Here is a 24,828-nt window from a genome sequence, read left to right as displayed (position 1 = left end):
CATGTCGACAAGTTTTTATTAAAAAACCATACATAAATTACCTTAAACTTCCTTCGTTTTGTTCAATTGTAAAGTTGAATTTTTCGTTTTGTAACGTGTCTTTCTTTCAAGTTGGAATTTCATCTCCAAACTCAGCCTTCAGTGTCAATTCTCGTGTTCGGAATCCGTCGCGTGTGTTGATGGCGGGTTTCAATTCTCTTATATAAAACGCCTCTAGTGTCATTGACATAGATTGGTTGCCGCACTGGTCTAATATCTTCCAATGGAAAGCTGTTTTATCCCTGTTGCACTCAATTGCATGTATTCCCAACGGTGAGTCCGCCTTGACATGCTCTGCAACCCTTGTGGTCATATGTTGGCATGCATGCCTTATATAGATGGATTTGCTTCCATTACACGAGAGCTCATAAACCACGTGGGATTTCAGGTCTTTATCAAAGAGAGACTTAAGGCTAAGTAAACAGCTCTTCAGTTCCCGAGTGTTGAAAATTGTCTGTATACGATGAATTTTGTTCAGCTTCTTGACAAATTCATTAGAAGTATTGCCTCTGTACTGTAATACAAATTGTTGTTTCTCAGTATTTTTCTGTTTTACGGATACGCCAGCGTTATATCCTTTTCTTTCTTCTTTCATTCGCAGCTGGTTAATTGTATCCTTGACAATTTTCCCAACGCAATGCCTAGGATATTGATGACGTTCCCAATGTTTTGAAAGAAATTTCTGTAACTGTCCAAATTTTTGTAACTGCTACCAGGTATCGAAAGAACAAATCGGAGTGCAGTATCTTTTCTATGTAACTTTGCAAGGCCATAAAGCCTTGCTGGCTGTGAACCTGTTGACCTGAGTCTTTGTTAAATTTTGTCACTAATTTTCCCTTGCTTCATTAATTGTTGCAGGCTGTTATTTATCTGTTTTTCAATTTCGATCACAACTTCATCTTTTGCTCGATTGATTTTTTGAAACTGATCCAAGTTCAGCACATCATCGAGTTTTTCCCTGCACGTTAACTTCTTCATCACACAGAAGTCGTAACCTTGGGCAAATGGTACCGCCATCAAATCCTTGGTTTTTAGGTTATCATGCACTTTTTTGACCCCTCTATCCATTGGGGTTTCGCGTACTCTTTTTGCATATCATTTTGCGGAATCCTCACTTTCACAAAGCTTCTCACCCTCAGATTTATTCTCGCGTAACTCACGTACAAGTTGGTCCAGGCCGGCGAGGAAGTGCACCTCATTAAACTTGTCTCTCACAGGGTGTTTAGGTCCCAACTATAGGATGTTAAGTACAAACTGGAATTTCACCGCCATCCATTATCACAACATTACTATGGTAGCCACTCCGCAGTGGTCTCTCCTGTCTCTGACAGTTTATCAAGTTTTCCATTAAGTCTATCTTGAACAGTTGCGGAGTGCTTCCTCATTTCACGTCTAATGCTGCTAACAAGGGATGGCATCAGTTCTAGTCTCACCTTCTCCCTAAATCTGTTTCAAGTTTGTCCTTGAGCACTTTATGGCCTTTTTCCGCACGGTTTATTTCTTGTTTCAGGGGTTTTAGTTGAAAACTGTGCACCGCTTGTTCAGATAAAACTTTATTTTTAGGAGCGCAAAACCTTAAAAATCCGGAATTATACCATTGTTTATGCATTTTAAAAACTCAATTCTGTAATTGCAGCTAGTGACCTTATCAGTCTTGCACCCTTGAACTTTTTTAAAAATTACCCTGATTTTTTTTCTGCAGATTACTAAAAAGGCTATGCGTGTTGATGCGGGCAATCAAATTCTCGAAAACTGAAGATATTTCAGACCACTACTCAAGTGTGGTTTGATGACAATATAAGACGAGGAAAAATTATCGTGGTAGGCAAAATTATGGTCGATCATGCAATAATGCAAGTACATATGACTTTCTGATAACCATCGAAAAATGAATTTTTGGGATATCAGACAAAAAAAATTGAATCCAAATCAGGCACTGGAGTCAGAAAAATCTGAAATAGTCTCGAAGGAGTTTCTTTAAAAAATACGGCAGGAAGCAAACAAGACCTTTTTAAACTTGAAGGAGAAGTTCATCATTGTGAATGGAAGAACCTAATCAATTTTGCACCCTTTAACTATTTTTGGACCTTTTCCGTTTGTGCCCCCCAGGTTAGTGGGTGCATATTATTTGCACCCCCCAGACCCACGTGCCATATTTTTACATAATGATTTACTATGTAAAGGCACCTGCTCTGTAACTGGAGCGCGCATAACGTACTGGGGGGGGGGGCAAACTGAAAAGATCTCAATTTTAATAAAAAAAATTTACCCTGCTTTTTTGTCTAGTATTATGTACCATTAATTGGAAATGGGCATGGCCTCTTTAATTGGAAAAACCCGCTTTCAAATGGTAGATGGAATAATTGGCAATAAAGTTTAAGAACTTCAAGTTAATTGTCAGGAGCTTTTATGATAATGTGCTAAAATGAAAAGCGAAACATATTAGGATCTTTTCCGTTTCAAACGGAAAACATCCCATAATTACAAAACTAAAACTTTTAACTGTTCAAAGAAAATTATAAAAAATAATTTCATGTAGAGGAATCTGACGTCTGTGATCGAGGTTTGCTAATAGTATATACCCGCTAAAAATTAACTATTTAGAAAACTGGCGAGAAAAGAAGTCATAAATTGAGAAACTAAGTTAACTATTATAAACGAAAGCATGAGGATGAGAAGATGAGATATCAAGGTCAACGGACTTTTGGAATCCAGGATCAACAAAACATACTTTGATGTAAAAGTTTTCAACCCGCTAGCAAAAAAGTTGCCCTGAATGCAGTAGTGAAGCCTACAAGTGTCATGAATCCATTGAAAGGAACAAATATGAACAAAGAGTAATGGATGTTGACGAACCAACATTTTGTGCAATTGTCTTCGCATGCACTGCATGAGCTGGCCATGGCCCATCAGCTTCAAAAGCACTGAAACAACTGGCATCGAAGCTCTCTGCGAAAAGAGGACAGCTACACTGACATCATAGCTAATCAGCTTCGCTCTCCTAAGGAGTTCCGTCCTCTGCATTCGAGGCTCAAGGGCACTTAGGCGGCGTGAAATTGTCGATGCTTCAATGGGAGCTGTTGAAGAAGAGAGGCTGTTAGTTTGACTCCTCTACTTTTGCTATTAGTTGTTTTTGTTCTAGTACTGTCTCTTTTGTTTTACATTTTTCCCAGCTGATGTTTGTGTATGATATCATTTTATTGATAGATTTGAACAATACGAAATGCTTGATGAAGATGTAGTTCGGAGAGGGCCCCAGACCAGCCAATATTCACCCAGTGTTGGGGAGGTGTTTTTCTTAATTTAGTTTTTGTTTGCACTGTTGTAAAAGAATTATATTTGGAGAAGTTCTTGCAGATGCGGCTAGTAACCCCCTCTAGAGCTTGAAGGACAGAATGAAAACCCGTTGTGAATCCAGCCAGAAGCCTGACCTAATACTACTACGAGCTGAGATTATTAAATTTTCATTTTTAATGGGTTATAAGTTGCAGGTTTTTGCAAGCTTACAAATGGGTGGGTAAAATAATTGAATTAAAGATATCTGACGTGTGATCTAAAAATAGCCGGAACTGTATTCCATCAGAGTAACGTTTCATTTGTCAATTATCTATTTAATACCGTGTGCTGCATTTATTTGGCTGGAGATTTGTCTTGCCTGATTTTGCCCGTTGTGAACTTGCTCGAACATGCTATTTGTTTGTTATTGGTAGCCAATGCCATTATCTCCTAAATTCAATTTCAGTTGCATATGGAACTGTGAAGGGAATTTATGGAAAGAAAATTCCAATCTTGTTTCATCAACAGGGGAAAGAAGCACACTTTTTAATGACTATTGAGCAGCAACAGCTATTTTGAGCTAGAAATACAAGTTCAGTTAGTGACTGCACCGTATGAACACTATCAAAAGTTTTCGTCCATTGAAAACTTAGTTAAATTGCTGCGTTTGTCAAAATCAGCTAATGATATGATTCCTTGAAACCTATTGCTCTTCATTCAATCGCCGATTTCAAAGCTTTGTCCGGCATCAAAAAAAACCTGGAAAGGAAATGAAGATCTTACATTTGATATTTATTTTGAAAAATTTGGCTCTTGTGACGTCATTACGAGTGGTGGAACCGGACATTTGCCATGAGGGTCTCTACTTCAATGAAGAGAAAAATGAATGCGAATATTGTCTGAGATGTGAAAAGGGTTTCCAACCCCGGCAGGTCAGTCGTTTTCGATTTCATAAATTTCTGAAACCTGCTCATTAAAGTTGTTCATATGAGGAAATTCGAAATAATGTAAAATAAAGTAAAGTAGTATTAGTGTACTTAAATACTGTTGGTTTATCTTGGTTCGAATTAAGAAATAAAAATAGGACACAATATTTTGCTTGACCATTTCGTTCTAGAACATTCAGTTTCACTTCTCGAAAGATTTTTTCACTCTTGACTGAATCAAGCAACAAAAGTATAACTACAAATTCAGTCAAAATGGCTCGCACTTAAATAGAATAAGAATCAATTTGAATAATTTTTTTCTGTTCTTTCAATCCTAATCGGGAGTACGGTAATCAATTGCGGCTGTTTTTTGGCTACCTACTGGGTATATTCAAGATCTGCTGGATATGTTCAAAAAATGCCAATGTTCCGAGAGCTGAATAAAATTTGCTCAAATTCAAACTCATTCTCTTATCCCTGCACCCGTATGAAAGACGGCTCAAGTCATACCGCTAAACCGGTTGAGTGTAAACTATGAAGGTTAAAGAGTTGAATCTGTTTTTCTGCTGATATTTTTCACGTACTATCAAATTATGACTCGAAGTAATAAAAAAATGGTTTACGAAACTTATATTATTGACTTCGATTTTTTGACAATTACAATTGCATTTTGAAAAAATCTACAGGTCTGCTTAATAGTATCGTTTTCAGTTTGTCAGGTTTTTGGAGTTCATTTTGAAGTTTTGGTAGAAATATTTCCTATAAGGTTTTGGATAGCTCTCATTTAATTGCTCTCAAATGAATTTCGTTATCAATTTTTGAGGCAAAATTAATTCAACTTAAAGTCAAATTTCAAATATTATTGCAACACCTTTGATCCCCTACACTAGTTCTCTCGTCTACTTATGAAATTAAGATGAAATGCAGCGTTCGCTTAACCAAAAATTCCGATGTAAAATCGACGAACTGCATCCAATTTTCAAAGTAAAAAAAGTTGTCACACGTTGTGATATGTTTTCAGGTTTGTTAAACTATGGCTAAGTTTGCACTTGTGTTAAACATTAGAGAGAAAAAAAATTTGAACGATTTGTGATCATGTCACAGCTTCCTTTTACTTTGAAAATTGGATGGAGTTATCAACTTTACCTTGGGATTTCTGGTAACTGAACTTACCATGAGTTTTATATCAATTTCATAGGTAGTTGAGAGGACTAATGTAGAAGATCAATGATAAAAGAATTGTTTTTGAAATCTGATTTTAGGTTGCAGTAATACTGCCTCAAAATGACTATCTGCTTCGGAAAAATAGGGGATTCTAACTTATTTTTGCCGTTCAGTATATTACTCATGCGGTTCTTTTTCTGCGATTTGTCGCTTGACCGATTTTTGGTCTTTCGCTTTGACTTTGTCCTTAAAGACGGGATAAATAGGTAGAGCCCGGAGGGCGTTAAGTTCTCTTTCCTACGGCACACTGGTCTTTATGTATCTCAGTATGCGATTCACAGAATTATTTATTTTAAGAGACATAATTGTATTATATGAAGATTGGTTCTTTGAGTTTGACACCTCGCCCGTTAACACCCCCCCCCCCCCTCCCCCCTCATCACTCCATCAGCCCTCACCCATCCCACACTCCATCTCATTCCAACTGTGACCGCGAGCACTTGCCCCCAACCCGCTCTCACCCCCCCTCAATTAAGCTAAATTAGCCTCTCGCCAGTCGTTTGAGAGAATTCGACCGACGTTAGTTGGTTTTGTTTTAATCATTTGGTCGTTTTTGGGATCTTTTCCGTTCGTGCCCCCAGGTTAGTGGGTGCATATTATTTGCACCCCCAAGACCCACGTGCCATATTTAAAAAAAAGAACACTGAATTTCCATCTGGTTTTAATCAAATAACGATCAAATATCAGAGGCAGTGTGGAAGCTATGTACAAACAGAAACATTTTTATTCAAATTGAAAGTCTTTCCAAGATAAAGAAGATTTTGATGCTACACTTGGGTTCTTTAAAAACAATTCAAAAAGTATTGTTTTAGAATTTGTTTCGCTTTATCGCATTTATGATCATTTTTGAGAATATTGTTCATTCATTACAATTTTGTTATAAATTATTGTACCTCGCTTGAATACGCAGTTTTCTAAATAGCTGGATTGAGTTTTGATATTGAAGAAAATTTTTTTGGACGGTTCGTGTTTTATTAATTTAAGTGTAGGATATTCTATCATTTGATAAGCTAGGAGTTTCTTCGACACTATTTTCCATAAATGGAAAAATAATTTTTGATCTAAAAAATGTCTGATCGGTAAAATTTTGTTTTTTATTATGAGATCTAGAGAACTATCATTTTTCTTTCTATGAAAACAAGCTTTCACGCCACAGCTTAACTGTTTTTCGAGTGATCTTATTAGGTTGTTATTAATTCCATTCAGGAGAACGGCAGAGTAATGAAGGTGGCTAATGACAAGTGCGTTCAAAGTCAAAACTTTGTAGTTATCTGATATAACCTCTCGTAAGGAATATAGGGTTTTTATACCACATGTCATTTTACGTAGTATACTTTTTACTTCATCTTGATATGTTAACGCTGAATCTATGGATACCCCCAAGTATTTGTTTGATTCAGATTTAGAATGCAAGTTTCCTATTTTAAGTTTTATATCAGTTATATGGAGAGCTCTAGATTTTTTTTACAAAAAATATTGAACTCTATTTTTGATCCATTCAGCGTTAGAATATGCATTTCGTAATAATCAATTTTTCTAAATCGTTTTTGGCATTTAGCAATACATGGTTGGACGTAAAAATCAGTGTGTCATCAGCATATTGTACTAGTTGACCATCATTTGGTATTTTCAGTCTTCGAACATCGTTCCTTCGGGCACACCTTGATAAATTTGAATCCAATCTGATTCAATGCCGTTACCTATTGTTTTGTGAAGAGGATTAGACAAGAATTCAAGTATCAACATTTGAGCACTTGTGCTGAATCCTGATTCCTCTATTTTCAATATCAAAATGTTGTGAATGATTGAATCAAATGCTTTAGATAGATCTAGTAGTGCTGTTGTAACGTATTTATTTTGTTCAATTAGATATCTAAAATCTTCAGTGCTATAAACAAGGGCATCCATTGTTGATATTTTGGATCGGAAACCAAATTGCGTTCTGGAATGAACATTGTTTTTTAATTACAACTATTTGATCTCTAAGTAGTCTTTCAAACATTTTGGAAAGTGAACTGGTCATTGATATAGGCCTGTAGTTCTCATGGTGACTTCGATCACCTTTTTTAAGAAGCGGTGTAACAATGGGTTTTTTAAGGTCACTGGGAAATTTTTACTCATTCAAAAAAGCATTGAACAAATAGGTGAGGGGGTGCATTAGAACATCTTTGCTATCTTTGACAGCCCAAGCGGGTATCTCTGTTGTTCCAAGCGGCTTTCTTGTTTTCAGTGTTTTTAGATGATGCAAAATCTCTTTCGATGTGACAAATCGAAATCTAAATGTTTTTTCTGTTATTTGTTCGAGTTGACTTTTCATAAGGTCTGGCTTTGCCGAAGTAGTCACCTAACTTGGAGAAACGATAGTTTAATAAATTTACTATTTGTTCGTCAAACAGAATTTCGCCAGAAGAGTTTTTTAGGCTGTAAATGTTTTTTTAGAGACTGTTGTGTTTTGAGTATCATTAATGACACGCCATTTGTTCCATTCACTGTTCGTGAAGAGGTCTCTGATAGATCTTTCATTTAGAAAGGATATTTTGGTTTTATCATTTCGTACAAATTTTTTCCTTTAAGGTGCATGTTTTTGAATGATAGTAGACAAGATTGAATTGAGTTGTGAATACATTTCTTCTACACTTTCCATTTTGTAAACAGAATTCCAATCACAAATTTTTAGCTCCGATGTAAATTCTTTAATTGAGTAATTTGATTTGTCAAAAAACGTTTGAATTATTGGTTTCCGCTTTTTTGCGATCCGCGCTTGTGTTATTATACCTACAGCCTTGTATTTGGTTATTACCCTCCGTTATGAAAGTCGATGAGGTTTTTTCCTCTTGTTGGTTCAGTGTTTACCACTTTCAGATCATACGGGATCAAAACTGTACCTATATTATTTCGCTCTTTGTTGTTCAGATAGTTTATATTATAATTACCCATCAGAATCACTTTTTTTTGCTCACAGCGGCATCAATCTGGAGCGCCAAATAATCCAAAAATTCATTATGGTTTTTTTATTGGGGTTGTAACTGAGGTTTATGAGAAGCTTTTGAAGTCCGTGTGTAGTGTTCTACTGTAATTCAACCCAAATTGATCCTGTGTGTTTGTTAGTTTCGGGAAACCTGTTTACTTTCTGTGGATTTAAATGATTTGGTAGAAATATTTCCTATAAGGTTTTGGATAGCTCTCATTTAATTGCTCTCAAATGAATTTGGTTATCAATTTTTGAGGCAAAATTAATTCAACTTAAAGTCAAATTTCAAATATTATTGCAACACCTTTGATCCCCTACACTAGTTCTCTCGTCTACTTATGAAATTAAGATGAAATGCAGCGTTCGCTTAACCAAAAATTCCGATGTAAAATCGACGAACTGCATCCATTTTTCAAAGTAAAAAAAGTTGTCACACGTTGTGATATGTTTTCAGGTTTGTTAAACTATGGCTAAGTTTGCACTTGTGTTAAACATTAGAGAGAAAAAAAAATTGAACGATTTGTGATCATGTCACAGCTTCCTTTTACTTTGAAAATTGGATGGAGTTATCAACTTTACCTTGGGATTTCTGGTAACTGAACTTACCATGAGTTTTATATCAATTTCATAGGTAGTTGAGAGGACTAATGTAGAAGATCAATGATAAAAGAATTGTTTTTGAAATCTGATTTTAGGTTGCAGTAATACTGCCTCAAAATGACTATCTGCTTCGGAAAAATAGGGGATTCTAACTTATTTTTGCCGTTCAGTATATTACTCATGCGGTTCTTTTTCTGCGATTTGTCGCTTGACCGATTTTTGGTCTTTCGCTTTGGCTTTGTCCTTAAAGACGGGATAAATAGGTAGAGCCCGGAGGGCGTTAAGTTCTCTTTCCTACGGCACACTGGTCTTTATGTTTCTCAGTATGCGATTCACAGAATTATTTATTTTAAGAGACATAATTGTATTATATGAAGATTGGTTCTTTGAGTTTGACACCTCGCCGGTTAACACCCCCCCCCCCTCCCCCCTCATCACTCCATCAGCCCTCACCCATCCCACACTCCATATCATTCCAACTGTGACCGCGAGCACTTGCCCCCAACCCGCTCTCATCCCCCCCCTCAATTAAGCTAAATTAGCCTCTCGCCAGTCGTTTGAGAGAATTCGACCGACGTTAGTTGGTTTTGTTTTAATCATTTGGTCGTTTTTGGGATCTTTTCCGTTCGTGCCCCCCAGGTTAGTGGGTGCATATTATTTGCACCCCCAAGACCCACGTGCCATATTTAAAAAAAGAACACTGAATTTCCATCTGGTTTTAATCAAATAACGATCAAATATCAGAGGCAGTGTGGAAGCTATGTACAAACAGAAACATTTTTATTCAAATTGAAAGTCTTTCCAAGATAAAGAAGATTTTGATGCTACACTTGGGTTCTTTAAAAACAATTCAAAAAGTATTGTTTTAGAATTTGTTTCGCTTTATCGCATTTATGATCATTTTTGAGAATATTGTTCATTCATTACAATTTTGTTATAAATTATTGTACCCCGCTTGAATACGCAGTTTTCTAAATAGCTGGATTGAGTTTTGATATTGAAGAAAATTTTTTTGGACGGTTCGTGTTTTATTAATTTAAGTGTAGGATATTCTATCATTTGATAAGCTGGGAGTTTCTTCGACACTATTTTCCATAAATGGAAAAATAATTTTTGATCTAAAGAATGTCTGATCGGTAAAATTTTGTTTTTAATTATGAGATCTAGAGAACTATCATTTTTCTTTCTATGAAAACAAGCTTTCACGCCACAGCTTAACTGTTTTTCGAGTGATCTTATTAGGTTGTTATTAATTCCATTCAGGAGAACGGCAGAGTAATGAAGGTGGCTAATGACAAGTGCGTTCAAAGTCAAAACTTTGTAGTTATCTGATATAACCTCTCGTAAGGAATATAGGGTTTTTATACCACATGTCATTTTACGTAGTATACTTTTTTACTTCATCTTGATATGTTAACGCTGAATCTATGGATACCCCCAAGTATTTGTTTGATTCAGATTTAGAATGCAACAGTTTCCTATTTTAAGTTTTATATCAGTTATATGGAGAGCTCTAGATTTTTTTACAAAAAATATTGAACTCTATTTTTAATCCATTCAGCGTTAGACTATGCATTTCGTAATAATCAATTTTTCTAAATCGTTTTTGGCATTTAGCAATACATGGTTGGACGTAAAAATCAGTGTGTCATCAGCATATTGTACTAGTTGACCATCATTTGGTATTTTCAGTCTTCGAACATCGTTCCTTCGGGCACACCTTGATAAATTTGAATCCAATCTGATTCAATGCCGTTACCTATTGTTTTCTGAAGAGGATTAGACAAGAATTCAAGTATCAACATTTGAGCACTTGTGCTGAATCCTGATTCCTCTATTTTCAATATCAAAATGTTGTGAATGATTGAATCAAATGCTTTAGATAGATCTAGTAGTGCTGTTGTATCGTATTTATTTTGTTCAATTAGATATCTAAAATCTTCAGTGCTATAAACAAGGGCATCCATTGTTGATATTTTGGATCGGAAACCAAATTGCGTTCTGGAATGAACATTGTTTTTTAATAGAATTTCAACTATTTGATCTCTAAGTAGTCTTTCAAACATTTTGGAAAGTGAACTGGTCATTGATATAGGCCTGTAGTTCTCATGGTGACTTCGATCACCTTTTTTAAGAAGCGGTGTAACAATGGGTTTTTTAAGGTCACTGGGAAATTTTTCCTCATTCAAAAAAGCATTGAACAAATAGGTGAGGGGGTGCATTAAAACATCTTTGCTATCTTTGACAGCCCAAGCGGGTATCTCTGTTGTTCCAAGCGGCTTTCATGTTTTCAGTGTTTTTAGATGATGCAAAATCTCTTTCGATGTGACAAATCGAAATCTAAATGTTTTTTCTGTTATTTGTTCGAGTTGACTTTTCATAAGGTCTGCCTTTGCCGAAGTAGTCACCTAACTTGGAGAAACGATAGTTTAATAAATTTACTATTTGTTTGTCAAACAGAATTTCGCCAGAAGAGTTTTTTAGGCTGTAAATGTTGTTTTTAGAGACTGTTGTTTTGAGTATCATTAATGACACGCCATTTTTTCCATTCACTGTTCGTGAAGAGGTCTCTGATAGATCTTTCATTTAGAAAGGATATTTTGGTTTTATCATTTCGTACAAATTTTTTCCTTTAAGGTGCATGTTTTTGAATGATAGTAGACAAGATTGAATTGAGTTGTGAATACATTTCTTCTACACTTTCCATTTTGTAAACAGAATTCCAATCACAATTTTTTAGCTCCGATGTAAATTCTTTAATTGAGTAATTCGATTTGTCAAAAAACGTTTGAATTATTGGTTTCCGCTTTTTTGCGATCCGCTCTTGTGTTATTATACCTACAGCTGTGTATTTGGTTATTACCCTCCGTTATGAAAGTCGATGAGGTTTTTTCCTCTTGTTGGTTCAGTGTTTACCACTTTCAGATCATACGGGATCAAAACTGTACCTATATTATTTCGCTCTTTGTTGTTCAGATAGTTTATATTATAATTACCCATCAGAATCACTCTTTTTTTTGCTCACAGCGGCATCAATCTGGAGCGCCAATTAATCCAAAAATTCATTATGGTTTTTTTATTGGGGTTGTAATTGAGGTTTATGAGAAGCTTCTGAAGTCCGTGTGTAGTGTTCTACTGTAATTCAACCCAAATTGATCCTGTGTGTTTGTTAGTTTCGGGAAACCTGTTTACTTTCTGTGGATTTAAATGATTTGGTATAAAAAGCAATAGACCTTCTTTCATTATGTTCTTATTATGCTCTCTACCATAGCGGAAGGCAGTGGACTTCGCACTGTCAAAATTCCCAGTTTGTGGTCGTTACCACTTGGAAGAGGCCAATAATCGTGTTGTCCGAAACTTTTCTCAAGAGCTTTTTCAATTGTTCTTTTTTATTAATGCTTTTTTAATGCTTTTTTATTAATTTATGTGGACAAAGGAGAGAGAATTTGTATGTTTGCTGTTTTCCGTTAAAAATTTGCATAATTTTATTCTGGTCCGGGGTGATGGGATGATGGGGTGAACATCGCCACATTTTAATAGTTTCAGAGGATTAAAATTTTTAGCGAGTAAATATAACCCAAGTGCAGCAAGTAAAACAAATTTTCTGATCATTAAATAGCAAAGCTTATCTTGAGATAAATGTCAGGTGTCCTAAAGACTACCGGGAATTTTGCTGCTGACGCGGGACGAATGATGGCCAGCAATAGCAGAACTCCCAGCAGCAAGACTGGTTTTCTCATTAGTATTCAATAAGATTAAGAAACAAAAAGCTTTTGCCTTTCTTTTTGCTGACAATCTAAGTCTAGAGGAAACGCAAAAAATGGGACGCAAGGTGTCAGTTCGGGCTATATCTGCCGTAATTAGAATAGTTTTTAATGTTTCTTTGGTCGAGAACTTGGTTGTATGGTTTTGGTCTCTGTTGATAGTCCCACCCGTTCAAGTTGAAATGGTTGCTATATTGTTGGTTATGAGATGAAGTTCCATGTACTTGTGCTGCATACTGATAGTTTTGCTTCAGTCGGAGATAACTCTGACTGGTTTTGTTTCCTTTCGCGAAAGTTGGTTTAATATTGTCCCGTTTACTAGTAATGAGTCCATTTGAGAAAAGTAGAACTTCCGCTAACAATTTGTTTTTGAGAAACGGTACACCTGTCCGAACGTTGAGATGTACATTACCATGATAAAGCGAGACGTAGTTTTCAACATTTTTGATCATTTGGTTCAATTTCAAGATCTTATTATTGTCGCTATTTCCTCCATAATGATTGTGAATCATTGAATTGAACTCATCAATGCGACCGTTTTTAGTAGCATTTTGGCTGAGGTTTTTCATTGGAATAACTTCGCATATAACAAATTGGTCCGGGTTGAACTTTTCAAGGCATATGTTGACAAGTTTTTTTGAAGGACTCAAAGACGTGTGCAGGTTTTCTGTCAAATTTTAAAAACTCTTTGTACCGTCCTGCAGAACTACTGAATGCATTTTTTGTTCACTGTATTTATCGACAATAGCAATTTTTTCTTTTGTCGTTGACCCGCGGTACGGGTAAATAGAAATATCACTAGGAATCGTTTTTATCAGTTTGTAGTTTTGCTATGATACTGCTTCCCAAAATTAAATTTGTACAATTGTCTGGAAGATCGATTAAATCGTGCTCTCTTACCGATTCAGGCTCAACCTGTTTTGTTTTTATTGTTGTTGGCAATGACGTTGAGTCCCCACTGACTTCACTTGATAACTTGTTATAAACCATGGTAACATAATTGTCAATAAGTTTTTCTTTTTATCAAGTTTTTCGCATAATTGTTTGTAAATTTCCCATGTTTGGGCTTTGGTAAGGTACATATATGCTTCTTCAGATAGCATGATGATATATTTTTAAGATTGAATGATTGCTATTCTAGGACAAAGAGTAGCACAAAATGGCAAAAGTTTTCTATTTAGTGTGAAATCATGTCATTTTGCACTATTTCGAACGTTCGATAATGATTTTACGTAAGCAACGTTTAAAGCTGTGTGTAAACAACGTTTGCACACAATGATTTTTACACAATGATTTACTGTGTAATGACACGTGCGCTGTAGTGGAGGGTGCATAACTTACTGGGGATCCCTCTTTTTTATACAATAAATATAATTATTTGAATAATCTGTAGTCAATCTATCAATAAACTAAAATTGAATTTCTATAATTGGAAGCTGTTTTACCTGCTTTGGTTTTACCTTATGCCGGGAAAATTTTGAATTATGTTGAATTTTTTGGTGTCAGGAATCTTAGTCAATCAATCATGAGTTATTAGCCTACCTTGCCCTTCTCCTTTAGAGCATATTCTCAGCAAATATGAAAGTTAAATCTTTGTTCAATGCTGAAATATTGAATGTTTTCTCAGCCTTGCAGTCTGGACGATACGAGCACCGAATGCGAAGTGTGTCCTGTGGGAACTTACTCCGACCGTGAGAACTCGTGGGTGTCTTGCAGACGACAGACGCTCTGTTCCGACAGACACCGCACACTACATGCAGCTGGCAATTCAGTTCGTGACAACACTTGTGGGAGTTGCTTAGCAGGGTTAGTTCAAATGCAGTGAGGATTTAGCCGAAGTGTGTTTGAGCAGAATAATCCAAATGAGAAATTTAGCCAATCACTCGAAGATATTTGTGAACTTAGTCTAACCTAATAGTGGGAGGTGGTGGTTGCTACTGTTTTTCGCTATTTCTATTGTACTTTTGCGGTTGTAATCTGGAAACAGCAGGAGTTTTGGGATAATTTTGTCCTTTTCATTCCGCTGCAGGACTCAATTTGTGTGCTAGGGTGAAAAGCTGTGTTTGCCTGCTGTATTTTTAGTTGCCGTTTACTTCTTTTTCTAAACTTCTTCTATAGTAAACTTTTATAGTATGTCTATCGTTCTTAAGTATGTATATGTTTGGTGGGGATAAACCAATCTCGAAAATGTTAAAAGAAAGAGCGTAGAGCTGACATGCTTCAGTTTGCTGAATATGAACAGATGAGATGAACGGTTATTGTAATTTCATGAAATTTTTAGGCGTTTTTTACGCGATCTTAATTCTTATTTGCAAATATGAATCAAATAAATTGAATTGCGCATTTTTATTGACGATAAATTAAGGCAGACCTAAAGTGGGCTCCGTTTATAGCCTTTGAGTATAAAGAGTTAGGGCTACTTATTTCTGCGCACGAGTAGGCTTACCTGGTTGCCTCTGACTAACCGACTCTGTAAAACACTGAAGGTAGACTTCATTTATAACGGTGGTAATAATATACAACACCGGAGTCAATAGTATGCACAAAGTGCAACTATCTATTAGACTGACTAGAGTCAGGGGTACTAGCGCTAAATAAAAGAGAATAGTCTTCTCTGTCTCAGATTGCCGGAGAGTACACATTCTGTGTATTCATGTGCTGCATCTATCCGGGGGTTGAGAGTTTTCGTCCGAATTGTAGAATGCAGGTGAATATTTGTTGTATGTGTTGATCCCTGTCGAGTGGTGAAGTAGGTAAAGACTTTTCATCGATGGTCTCTACAGAGTTAAGTGGGTGACTAGAGTTGTCACTGACTGTTCCACATCCTGTCTGTTGCAGAGCCAATATGGCTGCCAGTTACAGGGTATTCTGACCAGTGACGTCAATCCTGTTTGTAGTTTCCAGCTGTCTCTCACGGACCTTGCAGTGAGGGTTTATTCCCCACTGGGTGGAGAGTTGTAGTCTCTGTCGGTGGTACAAAGAGTTTTCAATTCATTTTTTTCTCAGTACGGTTTTGTTTGATCGGATTTACCACGTTACCGTATGGTTAGTACCAACTTTACCTACCGTGAATTACTTGATCCTTTAAACTGTTTACAAGTATAACTCTTTCTGAGTAAGTTTTGACCAGAGAAAAAAGGGAAAAAGAAATTTGTCCCTTGTTCATCAATTGAGGGAAGGCCTAGTATAGAGAAGAAAGAACAAGGAAAATAAAATAGATGAGTATGAAAGAATAAAAATAAAATTTTGTTTTAGATCAGTGAGTCTCTTGAAGATGGGGTGCTGACCCAGAGAGGCGGGGCTGTAGCCCACTAGCGATGTTCAAATTCAAAATCCGGAGCCTGATTTTGAGGGTCCTGGAAGAATTTATGGAAATCTGGATCTCTGGCGAGAGATGCGGCAAGAGATCCAGGGTATAAATCGATGTTGTAATTTGGTTGCATTGCGAGGTGATTGAGTATATATTTTTTTCATTTCGTGGTGGCCCTCTGTTCTCAAGCTTGTCTGCGATCCAGCGGGGGTAGAAAAAGATAAATGTTCGGTCGTACATTCATCTTTACACATTGAAGGATCGTTCATTAATGGATTCGTGTGATTTGAAGTGATATTGCACAGTGAGCTAGTTGTGTGTCGTTGTAACATCTTCGTTTTGTTGGATCTGTGCGATTGATTGTTGACATCAATCTGCGTTTGATGTAGAAATCCAAACTGCAGATAGAAGTGGCCATACTTCTGATACACACGGTAGGGAATCGTGTCCTGCGTGATCATTGTGTTCAAATGATCGTTGGTGCGGTCAGCCAAGGCAAAAGATTTTTTGTATGAGTGCCAGAACCCCTCCGTGAATCTCTAATAAAAGAGGAAAGTGAGCACACTCTAAGGGGATTTTTTTTGTTGCATCCCTCTTCCATGTACTCGTTCGAGCTGGCCAATTTTACATGTCGTCTTGGTCGGTTTGAACATGTGCTTGGGGGCGATGCGATATAATTAATCCTCTCGGGAATCTGAATGGCATTTTCTGTTTTGATCACGAGGGGATTTGTGAATTGGTGAAACTGGAAGTTTCGCCGTTGCCCTGTGTTATAGGCTTTGTGTTGGCACAAAGGGGTTTGGCTTTTGTTGGCGCGATGAGGACCGTGATCCTCTAGGTGAATTATAGATAGGCCTATTAGAGTATCTGGTGGATGATTGTGGTGGCCCAGCGGGAGACATACTAGCTGGATAGATCCCATTTTGTGCGGGTCGAGGACGTCTACGATTGGAAGTTGAAATATTTGTATTAGATGGTTTAAACCTGTTTCCTGTCAATTTTGTGTACGCTTTCAGCGCGAGAAAAATACTATCTGCATTAAGTTTTGCTGCAAGCCATTTAAGGAATTCAGATGATGATGTTTTAAATTGTTCCTCTTTTCTAATAGTTGGATTTTTTTGTGTACTCCTGCTAGGAAATCAGATAGTGAATTAGATTGTGGACAGAATATTACGACAAGTATGTCTATTTGATGTAGGGTCATGAATGAAAAGGATTGTACTTTTTGTTAACTGTTGTCCCTAATTTTCTGCTAGATAAGAGAGAAAACTTGTCTCAATTTGGGAGGCTTTTTCCTGGTATTGAGAGAAGGTGTTGTTCTTTGTTAAAGTAGTAAGCCTTTATTGTAAAACAGTGTTGTAAGAGTAGGTTTAATTCATCCGCATTTCAATTTTTTCTTGTTTCAAATGGTTCTATATGTTCTAGTAAGCGTTGTATTTCTTGTTGAAGCGAATAATGTTTTGCCCTAAATGAAATCCATTTTGGACTTTTCATGATTTTGTGATAAATTTGTTTTTTGTCGCTATTGTTAACCATTAATTAGTACTGCTTCTCCGGTGACTAGGACTGAGTATATAAACGTTAAGTTTTGTTAAAAATTCTCTGTAGGAGAGTTGAGTTGTGTTTTAGCAAGTTTTTTTTGCGGTTTTGGGTTGCACCAGTTGAGGCGGGCCCAAATTTAAGGTTACTTATTTCTGCGCGAGAGTAGGCTTACCTAGTTCTCTCTGACTAACCGGCTCTAAAACACTGAAGGAAGATTTCAATTGTAACGGTGGTAATAATACAGAACACCGGAGTCAATAGTATACACATAGTGCAACTATCTATTAGACTGACTAGAGTCAGGGGTACTAGCGCTATATAAACGAGAATAGAGTCTTCTCAATCTCTGATTGGTGGAGAATACACATTCTGTATTTTCGTCTGCTGAAAAGTACTGCCAGAATTACTGAGCATTTTTATGCTGATTTTCACCTGTGTTTTTCAAAACATGAGTTTTTTGAGAATATTATTGAGAACTAAGTGAATTGGAAAACAGTTTTCACGTTTACTCAGTTAAGATGGGCCAGCATTAAAATATCTATATTGATACGTGTGCATTTGCATTAGCACCATGCTTATAATTCTCGATAGGTGTGATCTTTCAATTGTTTGTTTTTTCGTACTTGTTGAATTGTTCAATTTACTTCAAATGTGATTATCAGATAGGTTTTTCAAGACTGTCATGCGTTTTTATTCATCCCCTCTTTAGATATGGTAACATCATTCATGCTTTTGGCGCCTGTGTTGAGTTTTTTTTGTTGCTGTTTTTTGCCAGTGCGGCCAAATAATAAACTTCATTGCTTGCAATATTATTGTTCCCTGCAATATTACCTAAAAAATATGCAATTCTCAAAATAAAGTGCTCGGGCCTATCGTGGAAAGACTAATGTTTCTTTAAAATTCAGTACAACTAATTGCTCTCAAACGAAGTTTGTATCAATTTTTGTCCTGTTGGTCTTAATAAATTTTTTTGCTGGACCGTTTTTCCGCCTGACCCATTTGACTTTTGGTCCTCAAAAACGGGATAAGCAGGTAGCGTCCAGCGGAAATTATGTTCTCTTAGAGCCTTTCAGCTAATTGGTCGCCAAGTATGCGATTCACAAATTGTTTTGGAGACATACTTATGGTGTGAAGGGCGGTTCTTAGAATATGACCCCTCACCTCATGTTGTGGTTGTAGCTATCGCACAGAGCTGCAAATCGCAGGTAATTTTGGCGGGATAAAGGCGCTTATTGCCGTTTCTAACTGGTACCTTAGTTGGGTTTGTATCATGATAAAAATAGATATAATAGTATTAGTGTGAATGCCTATCCACAACTTGCCTCTGGTGCGGCAACCTTTCTTCATCTACGTCATGGTGAATGACAAGCGGTCACCGGGTAAGGGAGACCAGGAGGGGCATTGTCAACATTGGGGGGAAAGGGGGCAAGGAAGGCGGAATGTTCTGTGCAGTGTGGTCGTGTTGGACGGACGGTATCAATTCCAGCCAGTTAGCTACCTCTACTGGTCTTTCCAACAGGTCAATCACTTTCAGGTCCGTGTTGTTCTTACTGCAGATGAAAATGTGGTTTACGTCACGTAGTGGTACTTCACATTCGGGACAGCGGTTATCAACATTTTTACAGATTATTTTCAATTAAGAGTTCAGCAGGGGGCAGCTTCCAGTTTTTAGTTGAGCTAGTCGGATATGTGCAATTCGTGGCAGCGTTTGTTCTTCTGATATCTTTGGTGGAGATGTGCCTAGTTGCTTGCTGTCTTTGTTCAATTGAGTATGGCCCATGAGTCCGTGGATACTTTTGAGCTCATTTTGTTATTCCTTGCGATTTCTTTATTGTGTGTTGATCGTGCTGATGATAAAACAACCTCTTCAACCCCCCCCCCTCCATTCACTCAGACCCCACCCCTCAATCCCTTCCCCTGCACATCGTTCACGCCGTAAGGGCGCCGTGCAGCCAAAGACCCTCCTCCTACCGAGCCCCCCCCAATGTTACCCCCCACCCCAATCAGCCCCCCCCCCCCATATGCATCTCCGCTACGCTCACCTCACGCCCCTTCAATTAAGCTAAAGCTAGCCTCACTAAACCGTGGCTACTGACGAAGCCAAACTGTCGTTTGAGAGCAATTCGCCAGACCTTAGTCGGTTATGTTTCATAAAGCATTTGTGATATTCATCTATTTACTTTGATTCATACAATCATTTTACCGCGGTATCGTATATCTGACAATGGAATTAAATTGTTTTGCTCTGGAAAATAATCTTTTGGAGTATTAATCACTAAACTATTAATTTAGCTAGTGTTGGCGATTATCGGCCGATTTTTGAAGTATTCAATTTGTGAATTATTTCAAAAGGTTAAGTCAGAAGGGCCGTGAGTGGTATCAGTAATCAATTTAGACCACAAAAGTGAAATAAACTCATGTTATCACTTGAAAACCATAGCGAGATTCCTTTTTTAAGTTCAATTTGGATACTTAAAAAATTCATTCGGAATAATAAAAGGTCTCTTTAGCTACTCAAGGAGGTATTCTTATTGAATCTATTTCGACGCGTATGCATCCTGGCTAACCATTTCAAACTACTTGGGCACTATTTGTCCTAATCAAATTTTAGTTTTAAGTCTCAACCGTTTTGGTAGTATTTTAGTTCTCTTGCTTATCGTCGTTAAGGTTCATCTAATTGACTCTTTTACATGCCACCAATATATTTAGTTAATGGTTTCGAATAAGATTAATCGGTTCCAAGAACTTCGATATTATTTGTTTTGCTATAATTTTAATGCTGCCCATTTTGTTATTTTTGCTGTCTTCTCACTTAATCGGATTATTGATTGCTCAAGCAAAGTTTGTAGCAACTTAGAACTTTTAAAGTTCGTAGCGTTACTATACTCTAAGAATGCGATTCACCCAAAACTGTTTTGAGGAGACAATTTTATGGTGTGAAGCGCTTAAGCCTCTCACCCCCGTCACCACCCCCATTACCCCCCCCCCACTCAACACTTCGATTTTCCACCCTCCTCTACCTGTTCATTTGAACCCCCTTTTCATCTAGCCTTCGCAACCCTAACCTTCACGTGACCCATCCCCCCAACGCTTGCCCCACCCTCCCCCTTTCTCATACCGCTAGCCCCCTAATGCTAGCATCCCTAAGCCCCAGCTAGCTACTGTCGATGCCAACCGGTCGCCGATCGTTTTGAGAGCAATTCATCGGACGTTCGTCGGTTATGTTTGTAAGTTCTCGTGGCTGTCTAATGTGGGCAAATTGAAAGTAACGAACTCTTTCATTTCATATCGAACTATTGCTTAGCATTATCAAGCCTAATTCTCATGGATCGCCAAATAACGTTTAATTGAATCTAATAGATGGCCTTCTTGGATAACTTCTAGTTGCAAAAGTTTAATTTTCATCTGTTTTAATATTGGTTTTTTATTTTTTTTTTAATTGTTTTATGATTTTGTTTTCGTTCTTTTTTGTGATTTCGTTCGCTATCCTGATGCTTAGTCAGATTATGGACTTGTTTGATTGGCTGCCTAACGAGGCATAATTTAATATTTATATTGGTTTATCAAATATGAGATATTCAGACATAACTTTTTAAATTGGAATTTGTTTTTTATTCTTGTTTTTCTATTGTTTCCCTTTTTTCCTATTACATATATCTAAGATAGGTATAATTGAATCATAAGATGTTTAATTGGATGTTTTAGAGAATTGGACACCGTTGTTTTTTATGAAAAATTGGTGATTTTTAATAGCCGCCCTCATCTTCTCCGCCGGCTATTATAGCGCTCCTAATTTTTTACAATTCAAAGAATTTGAATTGTATTGGTGCGCTGTTTTTTTAAGAAGTGTTCACACATTTTTCAATGGCTTTGATCTTTCAAAACGGGATTAACAGGTAAAGCCCAGCGGGCATTAATTTTCATTAGAGGCCCAATGTGAGCTTTAGTAGTCCTTCAAGTGCTTATAGTGGTGCAGCTGCTGGGATGGCCTTAATTTAAGGTTAAAAGGTCATTTTTAGGAGTTTTTGGCCTCAAAATGGTGCAGTTTTTCTTGTTTTTTGTGATTTTTTCTATTGATTAGTCTTCGGTTGAAGCTTTTAAAAGTTGATGAAGGCGTTTAGCGAGACAAAATTGCTGGTGATGACCGTTTTGTGAGCTATATGTTTTGGTACTACAAACATAAACATGCAAAATGATACTAATTTTTGCATTTTTTTTCAAATTTTTTATGAAAGTTTTTAATTTTTTGAGTTTTTTAAGCGCTAGGTTTCAAGAAACCTCCTCTATGGTTTGATAAAGGGTTTGATGATAGATAACTGCATAGTTTTTAGTGGTAATGGAATTGTTTTCAACTTTCTGTCATCATGAATTTTAGCATTTTTCGACAAAACTTGCAATTTTTTTTTCATAATTTTTGGCATTTATTGTCATTACTAAAGATGTTTGAGTCCCAGGGGTCAGAAATCCTCATCAGGGGTTGGATAATAAGTTACTATAAAGATATGAGTTGCCATGGAATAGGTTTCAGCTTTTGAACATCACAAATTTTTTGCCATTATTTTTGGACAAAATTCGCGTTTTTTCTGGTTTTTGAATTTTCTTTTTTTTCAGTTTTTCCAGCTTCAGAGACCAAGCAGTTTTCTTTGAGGTTTGCTAATAGGGCATTGCATAGTTTCTAGTAACAATGGAATGGTTTTAAAATTTTAATGTTTCGAATTTTAGCATTTTTTGATAAAATATTTCTTTAAGGCTTCCTAAAGTTTTTTGTCAGTTTTTGATATTCGACCATTCTCAAGTGCGAGAAAACATATTCCACGTTCTGATAAAAAGTTACTGCATAGTTGTTAATTGCAATGGATTTTTTTTTCAACAATTTAACCTTTCGACTTTTTGAAGTTTTTTTGATTAAATTTGCAAGTTTTTCACGTTTTTTTCAAAACGTTTGTTTTTCATTTATTTTTTTTCTTGCCTCAGTAATCAGGTAACCTCATCCAGAATTTGATATTATGTTATTAAATAGTTGCTAGGGGACAATTGAATTGCGTTGTACATTTTAATAGAACGAATTTCTATTTTGTGAATTTTTTCTGAAAGTTATTGCCTATCGATCTATGAGCCAGTGAGTTTTTTAAAGCTTGCAGTTGGGTTACTGGATAGCCTCTAAAAACACAGAAATGATTCCGAAGATATTTATAGTACCATTTTTTGCAAAATTTCCTTATAATTTGCAATTGATTTTTTTTCTAAATTTTATTTTCGAGTTTATCGATCTTCAAGGGCCAATGAATTTTTTTCAGGTCTTGCAGATATAATACTGGACCGATTTCAGAAACGAAAAATGGTTTTGAACATATTTTTGAAGTAGGTTTTTTAAGGGAAAAATATTGCTTTAGGATTAAAAGCTTCAAGAGTTTTAGCAATGAGTATATTTTTGTTTAGTTTTGATTCTTTTAGTTTCTCAATTTTTTGATGATTTTGTTTGTTCTGGCTGGCATTGTTCAATTGATCTGCTTGTCAGGTAGAGTACGTCTGATATTTTTATTCAATTTTTTGAATTTTATTTCAGGACTTGTCCTATGTTTTTTCGTGGCAGCGTTTGTTCTTCTGATATCTTTGTTCAATTGAGTATGGCCCATGTGTCCATGGATACTTTTGAGCTCATTTTGTTATTCCTTGCGATTTCTTTATTGTTTGTGTTGATCGTGCTGATGATAAAACAACCTCTTCAACCCCCCCCCCATTCACTCAGACTCCCCCCCCCCCTCAATCCCTTCCCCTGCACATCGTTCACGCCGTAAGGGCGCCGTGCAGCCAAAGACCCTCCTCCTACCGAGCCCCCCCCCAATCAGCCCCCCCATATGCATCTCCGCTACGCTCACCTCACGCCCCTTCAATTAAGCTAAAGCTAGCCTCACTAAACCGTGGCTACTGACGAAGCCAAACTGTCGTTTGAGAGCAATTCGCCAGACCTTAGTCGGTTATGTTTCATAAAGCATTTGTGATATTCATCTATTTACTTTGATTCATTCAATCATTTTACCGCGGTATCGTATATCTGACAATGGAATTAAATTGTTTTGCTCTGGAAAATAATCTTTTGGAGTATTAATCACTAAACTATTAATTTAGCTAGTGTTGGCGATTATCGGCCGATTTTTGAAGTATTCAATTTGTGAATTATTTCAAAAGGTTAAGTCAGAAGGGCCGTGAGTGGTATCAGTAATCAATTTAGACCACAAAAGTGAAATAAACTCATGTTATCACTTGAAAACCATAGCGAGATTCCTTTTTTAAGTTCAATTTGGATACTTAAAAAATTCATTCGGAATAATAAAAGGTCTCTTTAGCTACTCAAGGAGGTATTCTTATTGAATCTATTTCGACGCGTATGCATCCTGGCTAACCATTTCAAACTACTTGGGCACTATTTGTCCTAATCAAATTTTAGTTTTAAGTCTCAACCGTTTTGGTAGTATTTTAGTTCTCTTGCTTATCGTCGTTAAGGTTCATCTAATTGACTCTTTTACATGCCACCAATATATTTAGTTAATGGTTTCGAATAAGATTAATCGGTTCCAAGAACTTGGATATTATTTATTTTGCTATAATTTTAATGCTGCCCATTTTGTTGTTATTTTTGCTGTCTTCTCACTTAATCGGATTATTGATTGCTCAAGCAAAGTTTGTAGCAATTATATTAGCCCTGTGGCCTTTTTCATGCGATTTTTCGTTTGACCCATTTGACTTTTCGTCCTCCAAAACCGGATAAACAGGTAGCGCTCGGGGAGGGTACTAAGTTTTCTTAGAGCATATGCGTTACTATACTCTAAGAATGCGATTCACCCAAAACTGTTTTGAGGAGACAATTTTATGGTGTGAAGGGCTTAAGCCTCTCACCCCCGTCTCCACCCCCATTACCCCCCCACTCAACACTTCGATTTTCCACCCTCCTCTACCTGTTCATTTGAACCCCCTTTTCATCTAGCCTTCGCAACCCTAACCTTCATCACATGACCCATCCCCCCAACGCTTGCCCCACCCCTCCCCTTTCTCACACCGCTAGCCCCCTAATACTAGCATCCCTAAGCCCCAGCTAGCTACTGTCGATGCCAACCGGTCGCCGATCGTTTTGAGAGCAGTTCATCCGACGTTCGTCGGTTATGTTTGTAAGTTCTC

General features: G+C 36.9%; 1 protein-coding gene across 1 annotated transcript in view; it reads left to right on the top strand.

Moving 5' to 3' along the window:
* The first annotated feature begins 3,653 nt into the window (after positions 1–3,653).
* LOC142341599 (uncharacterized) overlaps positions 3,654–24,828 on the top strand; it is a 46,059-nt gene continuing 24,884 nt past the window's right edge. The window contains exons 1-2 of the mRNA XM_075392680.1: positions 3,654–4,247; positions 14,428–14,606. Coding sequence (XP_075248795.1) covers positions 4,086–4,247; positions 14,428–14,606 — 341 coding nt within the window. The 5' untranslated portion in view covers positions 3,654–4,085. The remainder of the gene's footprint in view (positions 4,248–14,427; positions 14,607–24,828) is intronic.

The sequence above is a fragment of the Convolutriloba macropyga genome, chromosome 6 (genome assembly GCF_964194025.1).
Source record: "Convolutriloba macropyga chromosome 6, txConMacr16.3, whole genome shotgun sequence".
Taxonomy (NCBI): domain Eukaryota; kingdom Metazoa; phylum Xenacoelomorpha; order Acoela; family Convolutidae; genus Convolutriloba; species Convolutriloba macropyga.
The sequence above is the reverse complement of the archived record's forward strand: the minus strand, read 5'-3'. Positions and strand labels throughout refer to the sequence as shown.